Raw genomic sequence first — 18,137 nt, 5'->3', positions numbered from 1 at the left:
TATAATATAATTGGGGTAGTAGAATGATTTATGTAATTGGTATAGTGGCATTTTTTAAGTACTAAAATCAAGGGAAATATCCGCATCGGCTCCCATTTATCCGTTTCGGATCCTTCCTTTCATTTGAAGGTGGCTGAGTTGGCTCCGATCCGATGCCAGTGTTATGGACGTATTGGCTCCCAATCAATAATATTTTCTTTCCCATTTATAGGCTGAGGATTGGCTACGGTGAGAAGAAATTCTCTGTAGGCATGGTTAAAAATGTTGTTGACATTTAAAATAAAAAAATGATGTTCTTTTAAAAAAGAGTTTAATAGACTTAAAAAAATTGTGTTGACTTAAATTTTTTTTTTGAGTTTTAAAAATAATGTTAACTTAAGTAAGGTAAAAAATTAAAAAACTTGTGGTTTAAGCTTGAAGGAAACTTTTTTTTACGTATTCCGCTCTGGTAATTTCTTCTTCTTTAAATTGATCAATACATTTCTGAATAACACTACAAATATTTTGCTGGTTGTTAGTTTTTTTCCTAATATTCATGCTGTGGAGCATTATATACGTGTTAGCTTGTATCTACTTCAAAATGTCCATGAAATTGAAAATGTTAAAATGAGCAGACGTGAATTCAGCATTACATTTTGCGTGGAAAGATTCGCAGCAGTTCGTGGTGCGATCGTCTGTACTAGACATATCAGCCCACATTTCCAGGGGAATAATAATGTTTAATTTCATATAACTATATATATGCGATTAACTAGCAATCAAAAAATTCGTTATCGAAACCGGACGCAATACGGCCATTCAACGGACTGCAAGGAATGAACGACCTGGAGCCGATGTGGACTCATTAACGTCCAGCGGGAGCTGATACGGTATCATCCAAATCAAGACAAATGAATAATTTTTGAATAAACATCAATATTTCAGACAAAATAAGGTTTTTTTAAATCATCAAACTGAATATGTTTCTCTAGAAGAATTAGTAATTGTTTGTAATATCTAGGAATGTTTGAGCTTACTTAAATTTTATAGGAAATATGGTGATAAAAAGTATTTGAATTAGGATACTATAAAGTAAATGAGTTTTGAGGAACATTAATCTAACTCTTAAAAGATGAATGTTCATATAATGAATATGGAATGACAAATTATTTTTTAAAAAGATTATCCAAACTTATATCATTACATCTCTCTTTAATATTTAATAAAGTTATTGAATGTGGGATTTATCCTAATTGTTTTAAAAAATGTATGATTATTCCTTTATTTAAATCAGGTAATAAGAACGATTGTGACAATTATAGACCGATTTTATTTTCATTATCTATTAGTAAAATTTTTGAGAATTGTTTAAAAAAACGTTTGTATAACTTTTTAATAAAAAATAATTTTTTTCTAAAAAATCCATATGGTTTTCAGTCAGGTAAATCAACACTTGATGATTTAGTCCAAGCAGATTAGGGTATAATTATAAGGGATATATAATATATACAATATATAAAGGAAAATTTAGATAAAAATAATAAAGTAACGGGTATCTTTCTTAATCTGAAAAAAGCATTTGATTCGGTAAGCCATAGTATTTTAATTAAAAAGCTGGAATATGCTAGTATCCGTGGTAAAGAACTTGATCTATTCTCGTCGTTTTTTGTTGGAAGATATCAAGCTGTTAGATTTGATAATATTTTGAGTAATTTTTTACCAATTAATTATGGAGTCCCACCAGGTACAGTGTTAGGACCTCAATTTTTTATAATCTATACAAATGGTTTATTTGGCTTAAATTTAAATGGAAAATAATAATTTTTGCTGATGATACCTTAATTTAGTCAGTGGTGCCTCCATCCATTAAAACTTATGTCACGGCCAAGAATGTTCCGTGCGAAGCCAGGTAATTAAGCTAGTTTATAAATAAAATTACTAATATTATCAGAACGTTTTAATTTTCAAATTAATTAGGTAATAAATTAGTTTAAGAGAATTTAATACTAATGGAAAAAAAGAGGTATTTAATTTTAATCATCCCTTCGATAGACTGGGATAAATAAAACATTTTAGTTTGTGAATGATTAACTTTTATTTATCATTCACAAATAAATTATATTAATCATAATACAGATAATACAATTCTACTATAGTGCAATGAACAAAATTATAATTACAATTTAGTTATCTGATATTTACACATCTATATAATATAGATAAATACTATATATCATATTATTAGTTTTTTTAATTATTATTTTACTATGCTTCCATCGAACGCAAAATAATTGACTAAAACAATATATAATATAGTATTGCGTATTAATTTGTATTCGTATTTGTTTTATTAATTATGTAACATGCCAAGTATACACGAGTAAAGTATAAAATGAAAACAATAACTTCACATGCTTTCATAAATTTGTATTTATTTTTAATTTACATTCACTTTTCAAATTGTTAACTTTTTTATATTTGTATAAGCTGAATTCAGAATTTTTTTTTTTTATGTATATTTAATTTGTCATGATCGTCGTGTTGATTCAGAAACCTAAGGGAATACAACGCATATTCATTGTTATAATGACAAAAATATATCTGAATAAGGATCATAACTACATTATACTAAATCAATGCTTACCATTCAAGTACGAAGTAATGTTCTCAGTTTTTAATAACAATTTTAACACAAACGTTTAATAGTTTTCGAATTTTATATCAATTGTACGTAATATTCGAAATTAATTACATTTTGTCAATCCACATTTTTCTCTATTGACATCAAACATTTTCAGGTGGAATACATTTTTTTTCTGAAAGGTTAATCTAGTATTTATTATTGTGTGCAGTCAGCTTCAAATGAATTACCTTTAACAACCATTATGCCGATAGTAAAATTGCAGAGAAATTTGTCTCGATAAAATATTTTAAGGTAACTAATGTTACTGCACCCGAAAACAACCATTCAATCACTAAATTCTAACTTATCATTCTAATAGATTAGTCTCAAACACTAACAAATATAAATGTAAAATGTTAATTTATTATTTTTAAACTGTGCGACATTTTAAATGATTATGAATTTAAATTAATTTTAGCATAATTATTTCACCATCTGAACCGCCTCTAAAATTATAATTTTCAATAGTTAATCGAAAAATACACCGTCTCTTCGTGCAATTTTATAGAAATAATAAATAATAACTACTAAGTGACTTTGTATTTTAAAAACTATTTTTTTTTTTTAGATTTCGTCTAAATTAATGTTTCTTTTATAAATGATTTCAAAACTTAAATATATCCATGAAAATATACATTATCAATGGACTTAAAAAAGTTTTCTTGCTTGCAACTATAGAGGAAGTTTAACAATTAAATAAAATTAAAATAATACAACCAAGTATTTTAATTTCAAAATTATAAATTTTATATGAAAAACCCAAAATTAATGATTATTTTTTTTAAAAAAAATATATGATTATAACCAATATCTTCCTCAAAATTGAATACAATCGCCCAAATATTTAAACTACTGAGTATCTTAATTTGAAAACTATGATAAAAGCTATTCTTATTATATTTCAATCTGACACTAAGAATCATTGATACACCACTTACTTAATACTAATCATCTGAAATAGTTTTAAAATTCGAAATAAAAACTTATTCAAACGAATAACACATGATGAAAGATAAAAAAATCATTATATTTAAACACGATTTCAAAGATATGTACGAAAATAAAAAAAATAACACATATAAAACATTAAAAATTACTTTTATCCATTTGTTATTACTTATAATTTAATTACTTAAAATGTACTTATGAAGTATGAATACTTTTTGTTCTTATAATCATCAAAAATATATTATTCTATATTTTAGTAGTATAAGAATAATTATTTTGTTTCAAATTTACATGACATAATATAAATTAGATAATGCATAAAAATAATAAATTATATAAATAATAAATAATAGTTTTGATCTATTGATACACATTTTTGTAGACAAATAGATATTTTAAATCTTTTATCTAAACTCGATCATTTAGCTGATTTTGATTTGTATTTTGTAATCATACTTATACGTACTTAATGTACATAGATTTTTGTTATTAATACTACTCCAGACAAAAATGTATTATTAAACATTATTTTTTCTCTACGTAATAAAATATACACAATTGAAAGAAATATTTTACAACGACCAATATCTGGTACTTTATCTGTATAATTATACTCTATGAATCAGCTATATAATATCTATTATTTATCGTAATTTATTCGTAATTTATCATAATCGGTTACGTGGTAGAGTCAAATTCATTCAATATAATTTTGTCCAGTTATTAAAATCTGCATACCCGTGGTGTCTAATTTTAATTTCAAGTTTTAGTGCACTTTTTAGGTATATCGAATGTAAAATGGTTTTAAACTATTGGACGGATCCTGTATAATATAATATTAATAGTTTAAGTAAAATGACTTATTTAAAGTATTTTCATCTATGATATTTAAATATTAGAATTACATTTTCCAATAAAACTTTTATTTATTTATTATTTATACAGCATTATATTCAAAATATTTTTAAAATAATGTTTTCTACTCAGGACCATTTAATTAATATTCTTTATTCTGTATCCAAAAATAATTCAGCATAAAACAACATAAGAATAATGCTTTTACTAACAATAGATTTTCTATAATCAATAAACAATTGTATATATATTTGTTCAATCCATACGCATAAACATGCACGTATGTAATAACGAAAGTGCTTATGAATTAAATCATTTTTTTTTTTTAATGTAAAAATTTTTTTGGAAATAAGTTTAAGCGGCCCATACACCATCAATATTTGATATTGACAATAATATTGACTGTGTAAGGATCATGTGAAGATATGTTCAATATAATGAAACAATTAAAATTATTTTGATATTTATTGATCGATTGTCAATATTATTGAGCAATAGTAATAATCACATTCTCTTTGTTAGACATTTTGACCAAAACTGAACAATATATTGATAAATATTATTGATCGTGTAGATGAAAAAAAAAGAAACATTTATTGATGGAAATATTGGTTAATAATATTAATTATTTTGAATATTAGTTTACCTGATAAATTAGTATATTTAATTTGATCTTCAGATTAATAAATTAATGAAATACCCATTTATTAATATCTTTAGCAGCTTTCAATAAATATAGGCACATATAATTTTTTTTATGATATAAACTATTATTATTATAGAGTGAATATTTTATGGCAATAAACACTCAATCCATAAAATTAAAAACGATAATGTAACAAACATAATTCGTGTATAAAACATTTGTTAAATAAATAATAATAATCGGTAACAATAATTTGTTCGTAGAATCCATAAATTAATTTATTATTATTAATTTTGACCGTAATACATTTCATAACAATTCATAAATATTATATTTATTTATTTATTTATTGAATGAAATATACGATCGTGAAACCTTTTATAAAATTATAAATTGGTGGTAAACTATAATATACATAGTGAACAAATATCTTATCGTAATGAAAATATTGAAGTGAGTATAATGAGAAAATAATATAAAAATAATATAGTATACAAAGTAAAGAAGAAAAATACAATTATAAATAATCATAAATAAAATTTTTGTCAGCACCTATTAATAGGTAAGCTGGGAAATTTAAAATATAATTTTTATTAGAAGAAAAAGAATAAAATGGTTTAGAGTTTCTAGTATTGAAGCAGTTAGTTCTAAAGCGTACTAAGGATAAGATTTCTGGGAATTCAATATCACCTAGTATTAATTTATGAAGACATTTAGAGTGTAAAAATTTATGTCTTTTATAATGTCAGTCTTTTCACAGTGAAAAGTTGAGAAATTTTATTAGCTTTATTTTTATAATTTGCGGGAAGAAGTGCAAGGAGAGACCTAGAACAAACTGGATGCAAAATATAAGAGAGTGGTTTCAATACAACTCTAGAGAATTATTTAGTTCAGCCAAGGACAAAGATTTTGTAACCTTTATTAATTGATTTCCAACTCTCGATAGAAGAGGAACATGAATAAAAAGAAGATAAATTTCATCTTGTTTAGTTTTTATAATCTTTATTAGTTTAGCTTCATCAGCAAAAGTAAAACTATTATAGTTAATAATAACTTTGGTTAGATCATCAATACGAGTTATTGAAAATATCGAATATATTGAAAAGGAGTGTCAAATAATGTATGTATAATAAATGGTCTCTTTGGGGAACATTTGGAGAAACAAGAAATTTAATAGATTCAGATATTTTAAATTTGTGTGCGTTCAATAAAAATGAATGGAGTCAATTTAGTAAAGAGCCAGAAAAACTAAAATGATGTAATTTATGAAATAAAATTGTACAGTTAACTTGATCATAGTCTTTAGAAAAGTCAGTATAGATTATATTTGTCCGATCATTAATTTCAAAAGAATTAAGGATTATATTTTTTGTTACAGCGAAAATATTGTTAGTAGATCGACGAGGTAGATACCATAATGATCTTTGTCTATGAAAGAGGAAAAAGTTGATAATTTTAATGAAATTAAAAGTGAAAAAAGTTTTGGAATAATATGTAATTCAAAAATAGAACGATTGTTAGAAATTAGTGTTGAATCACTTTTTTTTCTTTCAATTATAGAAATGACATACGTTTTCCAAAAATTTAAAAAAAAATATGTATAAATAGGTATGTAATAAATTATTCATTATATAAATAATAATGAATCTATATTATTAGTAATTTAAATGTGAACATTTGTTCAAATACAATCAAAAATAACATTATTACAATTACGTAATAAGTTGAATTGATTTAAATTTAAGTGTGATTATTTACTAATCAAATAAGATTTTAATTGCGAATTAAAATTTAGTGATATAAAATCCAATTTAATGACAGTAAGTTAAAATCATCTAATAAAATTATTTTTCCTTTGGAATTAAATAAATATAATTCATTTATAGCCGAGAAAAATAATTCGTAGGTAGAGATAAGTGAATAGGAAGGCATTTAGATGTACCCAAAGATAAAAATATTAAAATCGAAAATAATTTTACCAAATACTTGTTTGGCACATTTAATAGAAACAGTTAAAGCTTAAATTTTTAATGCAAAATTGACTAAAATTAATACTCGTGTACTAGAATTATTACAAGGAGATATTTCAAAATAATAGATTGTGTAGTTATTACAATTTCATTAGGGATTATAAATACTACAGGAAAGATAAGTTTCAGAGAAACCAAAGGTATCAAAGCAAGATATATTCAAAAGAGGGATAAGAGTATTCATTTTTGAAACTGAACTTCTAACATTTTCGTATTAAAGACGAAGTTCGGGATTTCTTTTATGACCGGAAGTAGAGATGATTGATGGAATGCTCTTGATGTATTCGATTGAGATGTTTGCTTCACTATTGGAACGGATATCTAGTTTTTTTTCGAATGTTTTGAAAGTACATGCGTTGTTTAGGAGTCTTATCACTTATGATTTTAATTTCATTAAAAATTTGATCCGATTTTAACTGTTAAGATGAACCCAAGATATTAAAAACACCTAAAGTTTAATTTAAGGAAATTTTCAACTGACGGGTTTTTCCCTGACTTACAAAGTCGTTGCATAGTAATTACTTTAATGCCCTAAGAAATTGTATTAAAAATACGGTTAACTGTTGATATACCAGAGTTGCTGGAATCAATAGGGACTTCAGGGATATTAAATACAATAATGTTTTTAGATCGAGATAGGCAATCAGTGAAATCAGAAAATAGGTCTTCATTTGGGGTTTTTTTTTTCAAAAGAAACAACTCTTTTGACTATAGTATTGAAATTATTCCAGAACAAATTTTTCTTTTAAATTTTTTTTCGAATACATCAATTTCCTCATTTTGATTATTAACGAAGCTAATGAGTTTGGATTGTTCGAGTTTTATGGAATCAAATTTATTTCAGACCAGTTTAAGATCTAATGATTCGTCTGATATAAGATGAAATGTTGAAAGTGAATGACAATTAGAACAGATTATTTTAGTTTTTTTAATGCATTTGAACCAAGATTTGTTTACACTATTTAAATAGTGGATATCATCTTATTTTAAATAAGTACAATTAAAATGAAAAATATTCTTACAAGAAGTACAGGTAATAGTTATTTCTTGACCGCGTTTTATATTTACTATACAAACAGCGCGTGAAACTGTTATAATTTGTAAAAAATATAGATAAAGGATTAGAAATAATGTGCGTACACCATGACTGCTTATCAAAAACTGACATGATATGAAATTGATTTCAGGTAGAAAATTCAATTGCTACTTATGAACCACACGCTTGCATTGTTATTTACTCGGTAGTTTCCAAAGGATCGTTCAAAGTGGCTGAAGAAATCTTAAATTATTTGTGGCAAGAGAATTATTCTCGCGAGAAGACTGTCATCGTAGTCGGTAATAAAGCTGACCTAATGAGAGCAAGATGCATTACTACCGAAGGTAAAGAATTTAAATATAAATTAAAAGTTTAAAACTCGGAGATACATCAAATTCACTGAATGGTTTATAATCAAATATAATGGTATTTTATATATGTTTACAAGTGTCATTTTTTAAGGATATAATAAATATATCGTTAATAAAGGCCTGATATGACCTCGAATGACGTTTTAAAAGATCCTAGAGGATTTTAAATAAAATATGTCCGTATGAAAAACATAATTCGTGTTTATTGAAATTAGAGCGTTGATCAGGTTTTAATTAAACATTAAATGAATTTAAGAAAAAAACAAAAGATAGTATTACATTAAACTATTTTTTTCAACTCCATTTTATACAATCGGTATTACTACCAATATTACCTATATACGGTTTTCAATTGTAAAACCAATACATTTTTAATATTTGTAAAACATATTTAACAAATATTTATAATCCAAACATTAAAGTATTTTGTTTGACATCAATACAGTTTTAATTAATTAAAAACTATATTAGAAGGTAAATTAACGTTGATAAAGTGTAAAATAATAAAATATATGTATTATATGTACAGCCCATGACGAGAATTTGGTTTAATGTTATGTAACATATTAAAATATACTCTTTGGATTCAATGTTCTAAGTATCCATTTTGTAGTTTCCCATTATTTATGTTAACACAATTATTAATATTTATAAACAATATTACGAATTTCAAGTGCAAGTGCTTGTTTGAAGTTCTTTGTCTTTGTAAAGAAAGCGTGCGTCCCCAGCTCTGCATTCCCCTCACTTTTGAAATAACGACCCGCTTGCTGGTATAATTTCTCCTTTTCCACCTAGGCAGCTCAATAGCTTGCGGCTCACCTGTTTTACGCAAATTCCGTACGTATAGAAATACACGATTTTCCGCGAGTCAATAAAATATTCACTGTACACATGTATTTTATTCGGTTAAATAATTCATAACTACAGATTTCTGGATTATAGCGTTACTATACACCATGCATAATATTAATGATATTACTCTGGAGCAATTTAATTCAACTATAACAAACGCAAAAACTGTTATTGTTATTTTTATATCGTTTAATAGTTTGAATTTTTGGATATAAATTATATGTATGTAATATGCATAATATGTGTGACTTTTTGATTAAAACGACATTTTATGTTTGTTCTGAGGTTATTAAATGTCCGGATTAAGTTCACCGTTCAAATACCTCTATGATGGTAGAGGAAGAAATAGTTACTTTTAGATTCTAAATAGGCATTTTTCCCCATCTGTTTCAGAAGGTAAACAATTGGCATGCTCGAGGGAGTGTAAGTTCATTGAAACTTCAAGCGGTATTCAACACAATGTGGATGAACTGTTGGTCGGCGTTTTGAAACAAATCCGCCTGCGCGAAACTAGGGACAAAAAGAAACAGAACCAACGGAAGACGGCCATCCACGGATCGAAAACTTCACTTTCGTTACATATCGCAAAAGAAATATTGCAGAAAATGTGTTTGCTGGACTCCAAGTCAAAATCTTGTGGCAACCTCCACGTGCTCTAAGTCAAACAACAACAATAATTACAATTACTTGACGTTTTCTATAATCCCCTTTATTTATTATCTTACATTCGTATACGATTTCTACACGTGTACATTATAATGTATTATGTTGATACGCCTAATACAATCCTTGAACTTCTTTACAGGGACAGAGTTGGAAACCACACGGTTCAGTAACCATGTGATATTTATAGCAGATAGGTATACCAATCGATGATTTAAGCCGACTTTGTATTGGCCGTAGATCTATTTTGAGTGATTGGCGAGAAGGCAGTGGCCGTCGTAAAAACAATTATTACTTTTCTTCGATATGAGTATTCCTATATATGATGTATTTTTGTATTTTCCCAATTCTGCCGTAACAAAAACGAACGTTTATAATACGCTTCCAGGGTCACGGTATTTGAAACCCTTAAGGTCGGCGGGACTAATCCCCCGCCCTTCTCCATCGACTGTTCTATATTTTCTTGTGATAAATTTATGTATACACAGTAATCATTTCAATCTTAATTTCAATCGATCTTTTATCAGATTATAATATTATTATTATTATTATTATTACACTAACTATTATAAGAGTATAAGTGTTATCATTTTAACTATTCGATATACATAACAAACGTTATAATATCAATGAAAATAACGTTTACAGAAATTAAATTAATATTGTTTAAAAAACTTATACAGCATAGGTATATGTTGGTTCACTATAATATTATAAATATTTTTACGGTTTTCAGATATATAAATATATACCTTCCACTTATTATGTAGACAAAAACATAATGTGTGTAATTGAAAATTTTTATTTTCTTCTGTGATAAAGAAGCAAAATCTATCAATATAAAGTTTATATAACTATTAAAGTGTTATATGATTTTACTTATGCAGATGTATTTACTCATTGTTTTTATCAAGAGCCTTTTTATGTTTTGTCACTTTAACTTTATTATAAGTACTATTATATGATAATATGACGTTTACAAAAGTACATTGAAGTTATCACAACGTATGTAACGCTATATATTATTGTATGTTTTACTTATATAATTTTAGTTTATTATACTACTCGTATAACTTGAATGGTTTATTATACATACTTAGGTATATTTTTTATTTGTGATATTTTTCTATGAAATATAAATTACTTATTTAAATCAAAAATGCATTTAAAATACAAATGTTTTGAAGTACATCATCTTGGTTAATGAATTTAAATTATGTACATGTAATTTAAATATTACGATTCGTATTTATTGTATGAGGAAATGTTATTAAATTGAATTCCAATAAGAATTATTTTAGTTTTCAAAGTCAAAGCCTCTAAACAATTTGAAGTATTTTTAAAGTGATAAAAAGATTTTTTCAATTTTAATGTAGTACTACTATTGTTGCTTTTTAAAACTTCATAATACTTAAAAGTATAATATAGTGTATACGGTCTTCTTTCGGAATCAAAATGAACTTAAACGTTTTGTGAAATAGTACACGTACATACTCATATCATAACTATAAAATAATATTAGGATTTCTTCATTCAGCTTTTACATAATTATTTATTTCTTGTCTATAAAGATACAATAATAGGTGAAACTTAAACTCCAATAAATCGATGACGAACAAAACTTTGGCAGTTTGTAATGAAATCTATAACTAAACCGAACCGAATTTAAATATTGTTGAATATTTTATTTTTCAATATTTCTAAAGGACATAAAAAAAATAATCAATTTTCAGCATAAATATAATACAAAATAAGCGTTATATACTCATATATATATTCGTATTAAATATTTGTTATATATATACTATACGATACATATTTAAAAAAAAATACTTTTTGAGATTAAATATTATTAAATATATTTATTTTATTAAAGTATTATAAATACTTTTATATGGTAAAAAGTATAATTCATCTTTGTTCTGTAAACGAATTATATTAAATATTAATATAACCCGCTATTCATTTCAAATCCCGTTGTAATGCGATTGTGAATATAATATGATTAAATATTTTCAATGTCTTGTGTAAGTCTTACGTAAAAAGGTATTGGTTACTTGAATTAAGTAAAAGTTAAATTTTTATTTTATTTTAAACAACTTATGACACAAAATACTTATCATCATCTGATGAATTTTTTTAAAATGCTGTCCATTATGTTAAAAAACATTCTTCTAAACGTTGTATGATTTAATCTTGAGTATATAGTCACCGCAATCAGTTCATTTTTAGTTTGTTTTCGATTGCCCAATGTGAATTATTCCTTCTCTAAAAAGGATTATTTTGTTTATTTATCACACCATTATTTGTGATTTACTTTCATCTGCCCAAAGAATGTAATTTTACCCTAACCTAATTTAACACCAATTGATTTATTTTTCTATAGGGACATTTAAAATCTGTAGTTTATGCTAACACATCGAATAATCTCCAGCATTTTTAAAACAAAAAATCACCTAAACATGCGCACAACAACTGACAAATTAATAAATTATGGCAGCTACTCCAGATAAAGTCATACAACGTCTAGAAGCATGTTTACAACATAATGGAAAACATTTCGAACAATTCATAAGATGGCGATGATTATTTTGTGTTATAAATGGTTTAAAATTAAAATTAAAATTTATCTTTTAGTTAAAATAAGTAACCTTTATAATTCCTTCTTCCAAGTACCCTGTTTTCAATCATAAATCATTTTATAATGAAAAAAATACAGACATTTTGAAATCTTTATAAATTGAGCAAATGTTTTTTTTTATTTCAACTTTCGTTTGCTGTAAATCAGCCAATTTTTTACATAGAAAAATTGTATAGTTAAAAAAATGCTTAAAAAAAATTTGGTCTATTCGAATCTGGAGTTAAATATACCTATTGCTATAAAAAAAAAAAAAATAATAATAATAATAAAATTGTTGCACATGCGCGCATTGAAAGAATTAGAAATTTGAAAATCGCCAAAAAATGTGTATTTCAGTATTCTCTGTCTCCCTCTGAAAAATACCCATTTCAATCCGAGGTATCGAGATAGAAATATTTCGTGTTACTATTTGAGTGAAACACACTTTATATTGATATGTTCGAAACCCACGCGTTATAATATTTTGCGATTGTGAAAAATCAATCACATTATCAATGTAATAAAAATATATAAATACCACACCGTCGTGGAAAAAGAGGAAAATGGCAATCCTTTCTACGGGTCCTCGGTCTACATAAAGTAGGAATGTGTACGGATAACGAATATAGGTATACATAATACACCCATGGATATAATAATTCGCAAACACGTATCCAACGGCATTTTTTCTGCTCTTGCATTCCGGTTTAAAATAATAACAACGCAATGCGACTAAGGTATACGGTACAGTATCTCCTAAGTGCACTACAGTATTGTTATTATTAAAATAATTTTTGCGTTATTTTTTAAATACGGTCAGACTTGGAAAAAAAAACATTTTTTCCTGTTTAAATTTTCTATGCATATTAAAAAAAATATTAAAAAAAAAAAAAAATAACAACATCAAATCCATATAATGTGAAACGGTTTTTATCCGGGTGAAAATACCGTGCACCATTATTTCGAACCCGGTTATCTGTATATTATTATATAATAAACACTTAAAAGTGAAAAATTATAATATTGAACTTAACGAGCCAATTAAATGCGAGCAAACAGCCTGTTTTTACGAAAGGGCGGCGAAAAAAGTGCGAAATAAAAACCCGAACGTTATCCTCGAACCAGCGTGTACCGAATGTGTACGTCGACAGAGTATCGGAAAAAAGAAAAAGAAAAGATATTTAAATAAAAATATGCTTATTCTTACTTTATATCGATCGGACAATAATAATATAGTGACTGCGCCTACGTTCAACATGAAAACGACACATGTTTCGAGAGGACATTTTAATGGGTTCGTAATATTCATTAGAGCATCAATAAAGTATTACATCATAATGCAGTTACTTGAAAACAAAAATAATGGTTCTATGAGAAAATGCTTTATACGTACTCCGTTCGTTTAAAATGACAAAGGAACAGAAATCTATGTAGACTAAGAAAATTGTTAACACACGTTTAAAGAGTTTTCCATTTAACGGTTTCCTCTGTGCTACACGAACATGGTTATTCGTTATATTATGCATTATCGTTCCGATAACCTAATAGTGCTGCTTTTCATCAATGTGCACGGGACGAGTAAAGAAAATGATTAAAATCAAATAATTAAAACGCCATTATAACGTGGTGAACGATTCCGTGAACTACACGTGTCGACGTACTGAGAAACATCCGAAATGTTAAACAATGAAAATCAGCGAGTTTCGTGCGAACAACAAAGATCGATATAAATCGATTCTAGCAGGGATCCGTCCGGTAACCCGGTGCTCATAACGTTAACGCAGGTCCGGTCGGTTGGTATATGTACCGCGTTCGACGTGGGAAAGGTTTGATCGAATTTTTGAAACGGATCCACCGCCGCTGGCACAAAATTATTATATACATTACAATATATGTACAATATTATAATATATTATGAGCATTGTTCACCGTCGTTCGCGCGCGGGGATATTTCGGATCGATGTGCGGGCGACGACGTGTCCAGACCCCGCCGGGCCCTTGCAGTCGCTGTTGCTGCTCGACCAAAATATACGAACCAGTGGTTACGCGTCAGAGTTTCCAATGTACCTGGTGCCGCACAAGCGTGAGATCGAATTCGTGGGACAATTTGAAAAACAAATCATTTTGTTATTGTTACCGCGCACGTAGCTGCCGTTCGTAATCGACTATTCAATATGGAAACTTGTGAACTTTTGATATCAGATGTGCAAGAGCGAACAAGTTAAACAAAAAGTATGAGGATAGACTAGTTTTCGATAAGGTATGGTAATATACTTGTATACTCGCTCAATGCAATCGTGTTCATGTGCGTTTCGGCGCGTCCCTCTCGAATCGCGAACGGTAGTAGTGCGGGCACCGGATTGGTCTTGTTATTACGACACGGTTTTTGTTTGTCGCGACGAGACTTGGCTCCGAATGTTTCACGCAGAGAAGATCGGGAAACGGATGCTAACAATTATTTTAGAGATGATTATTCGAAATTTTTCTACGTTGGTCGCGATAACCATCCGTCAGAAGGAATGAAAATACATTGGAAATGTTTTTTTTTATTTTTGCTGAGAAAAACAACATTAACGATCATTTTTACGGACATCGACGGTTATTTTCTGCTTTCCAATACGTTTTCTTTTTGCGTTTTTAAGCAATCGTGATATTCGCTTATTTTATTACAGGCGACACGTTTAACGTAATATTACGTTCAATTGCACTAAATTACATCAACCTATTCTCAAAACATTGTTCTTCCAGTGCGATAATTTATGATTGCATCCGAATATTAAAAAGTATAGAACATTTATTACACGACGACAAGGGATATACACTAGGTTGAAAAAAAATCGGATGCCAGATTCCAGCATTCTGATTCTTTAATTATTATTAATATATTATTGTAGGTACACGAAAAAGAAAATAATTTTTTGGAACAACACATATCTAGCAATATACATTATACACATTATAGTGGTTTAACAAAAACACCGTGAACTCGAACCAAACGTGGTTTCGTAATCGTATTCTAAACATTTCTGCACTTTTGTACACGGTCATGTCGTATTATATACATAAATTAAATAACCCTAACACATGGTTTTGAATCAAATTATGCGGCGAATAAAAACGAGTTATTCGTCTGAAAAACAATAACACTCATGGTATTAACTTTATATGGTTTAAACTACCAGAGAAAAATACGGAATTGAAAATACGCGTTCTTCTACATGTATACTCATCTCGTATACATTATTTACGGTACATACGTATCAGAAAAATTTTAATATTGAAACTTTTATCGTTAGAATAATGGATACACCTAAGTGCTTTGAACACTAAACATATACCTAAAGTTCTTCTTTGAAATAAGTATAAATAATAGAAACGTTTATTTAAGGGACCGGCTATTGCAGAACAAATGTGCGTATTTATATATTTATATACATACATAATATGTACTCGAAGCGAGGGTCGATATAATGTATATGAGCAGTCAGTTCATTTATTTAAATCAAATACGGGAACACATGGTAAATCCATGTTGCAAATACATGTTTAAATTAAACTTTTCCCGTAACATAGTGAAAAACAAATCTTGTCCGATGAGTTGTATGAACAAGGTAGTATTTATGCAGTAGAATGTCACGGGTTCCCAGAGCTACTTCTTATAAATTTGAAAGCGATTATACAACGAAAAAAAATTCAAATAAAATCAATTGCTTACTAATTTCTACTAGAAAATTTATTTTGGTTTAGATCAACTAGCAAAAAAATTATTTTAATAATTTTTTTTAAAAACGAAAAAAAAAACATCATCGCAAACTGCAGAAATACCAACACCGATATAAATACTAAAAATATCAACAATAGCAATAGAAAATGAAATCAGCCACGTATTTTTCCAGGTGATATTTTCTTGATTTCTACCGACAATCAATAATCATTCGCTTTATGTTCGATATATTTTCGAGCACAATGCGCTCCGTCTGTACTCGCATAACACACATACCGCATCACGATATTTGATACGATCCATACTCATGTTACCAATGACAATGATTGCTGCAACTACGCAGTGAAAAAACGATTTTACATATTATTATTTAGCTTTCATTTTGCATTGGATTCCATTATAACAGAATGGAAAAAATCAAAATATACGGTACGAAAATGTGCATGCGTACACATGTAGATATTTTTTTTTAAAAAAACTTTGCAAAGTTTGTGGTTGAATGCGAATCGAATATCATACGTATATTGTTATGTACACTTCATCCCACGCACATGAAATACTCAGATTATTACGTTCATTATAATATTGTTATTAGTTGTCATAAATAGGATACGGATGACAATGCGAAATATTCCTGCTTCACTATATAATAAATGTAATCATAAATGAGCAGACATTTCAATTAGATCGGGTAAAAATCACAGCCCCCGAGAATATCAAAATTGTATGTTAAGAATGGTGGTGCACATTACAGAGATGATCAATTGGAAACATTTCGGTGGGATTTCATTTTCTTAAACTTATTTTGATTCGAAAAGAGTTTTTTTTAATTTGTATAAAAAAATCTTCTGGAGATTATTAATATCAAAAATGTGTTTTTTAAATATATAATAGATTAATAGTATCATTATTGTTAAACAAGTTTAATATAAGTGTAATGAAGGGGAAACTAATATTAAGATTAACTGGCTGATCATGAATTCAGCCAATTTTCCAGCCAATCGGTTAATGACAAAATTTCGCAATTAAACTACGAATACAAATGAATAATCCTAAGATCAGCCGGTTTAAATAATCCAGTTATCATTAGCTAGTGAATAAAATATAAAATTAGCAAGTAGGAATAATAATAAAACTTTTAAATTTAAATTTGTTTTGATATCATGGGTAAATAGAGATGTCTGTAATCCATGCACATGGTAAGTAAAATACTTGTTCAAATTTAAATAAACGGAATACGTTACAATATTATAAATTATATGTTATACCTACATTAATAATAATTGTATATAATTGTGTGTAGTTTAATATTATTTAATTTATATCGATTTCAATATTGGTCCACATTTATTGTCAAACGATAGTGTGTCCGATAAGGACCTCCGTAATCATTTATTACCGAGTAAATTTTGATTGAAGCCATTAAGGTATGGCAGCTCGTAGTACATCTTTTATCGATTTATTATCGAATAAGTTTAATAAAATTATAATATACATATTTACAAAAATTTCTATATACTCAGCAGTTGCAGTGTATTAATAAGAAATGTGAGTGTAAAAGTTTACCTTTATTGATCAATTCACGATTCTATAGTAGTTAATCATAAAATAATAAATACTAAATAATAAATAAATCTTTTCAATACACTTTTTTTCAAAAATATATATAGTTTTTATTTACAGTGATTAAACCTCGGTTATATTAAAGTATAGGTATTTTTAAATTGTAA

At 27.3% G+C, this 18,137-nt stretch overlaps 1 protein-coding gene across 1 annotated transcript in view; it reads left to right on the top strand.

Moving 5' to 3' along the window:
• Positions 1-10,683, top strand: part of LOC112693808 — a gene marked incomplete at its 5' end in the record, with an annotated part of 84,484 nt that extends 73,801 nt beyond the window's left edge. The window contains 2 exons of the mRNA XM_025569030.1: positions 8,329-8,521; positions 9,794-10,683. Of these exons, the coding sequence (XP_025424815.1) occupies positions 8,329-8,521; positions 9,794-10,059 (459 nt within the window). The remainder of the gene's footprint in view (positions 1-8,328; positions 8,522-9,793) is intronic.
• Between the last annotated feature and the right edge of the window lie 7,454 nt (positions 10,684-18,137).

Source organism: Sipha flava, unplaced genomic scaffold, assembly GCF_003268045.1.
Source record: "Sipha flava isolate LNK unplaced genomic scaffold, YSA_version1 118_pilon_pilon, whole genome shotgun sequence".
NCBI classification, from domain to species: Eukaryota; Metazoa; Arthropoda; class Insecta; order Hemiptera; family Aphididae; genus Sipha; species Sipha flava.
The sequence above is the reverse complement of the archived record's forward strand: the minus strand, read 5'-3'. Positions and strand labels throughout refer to the sequence as shown.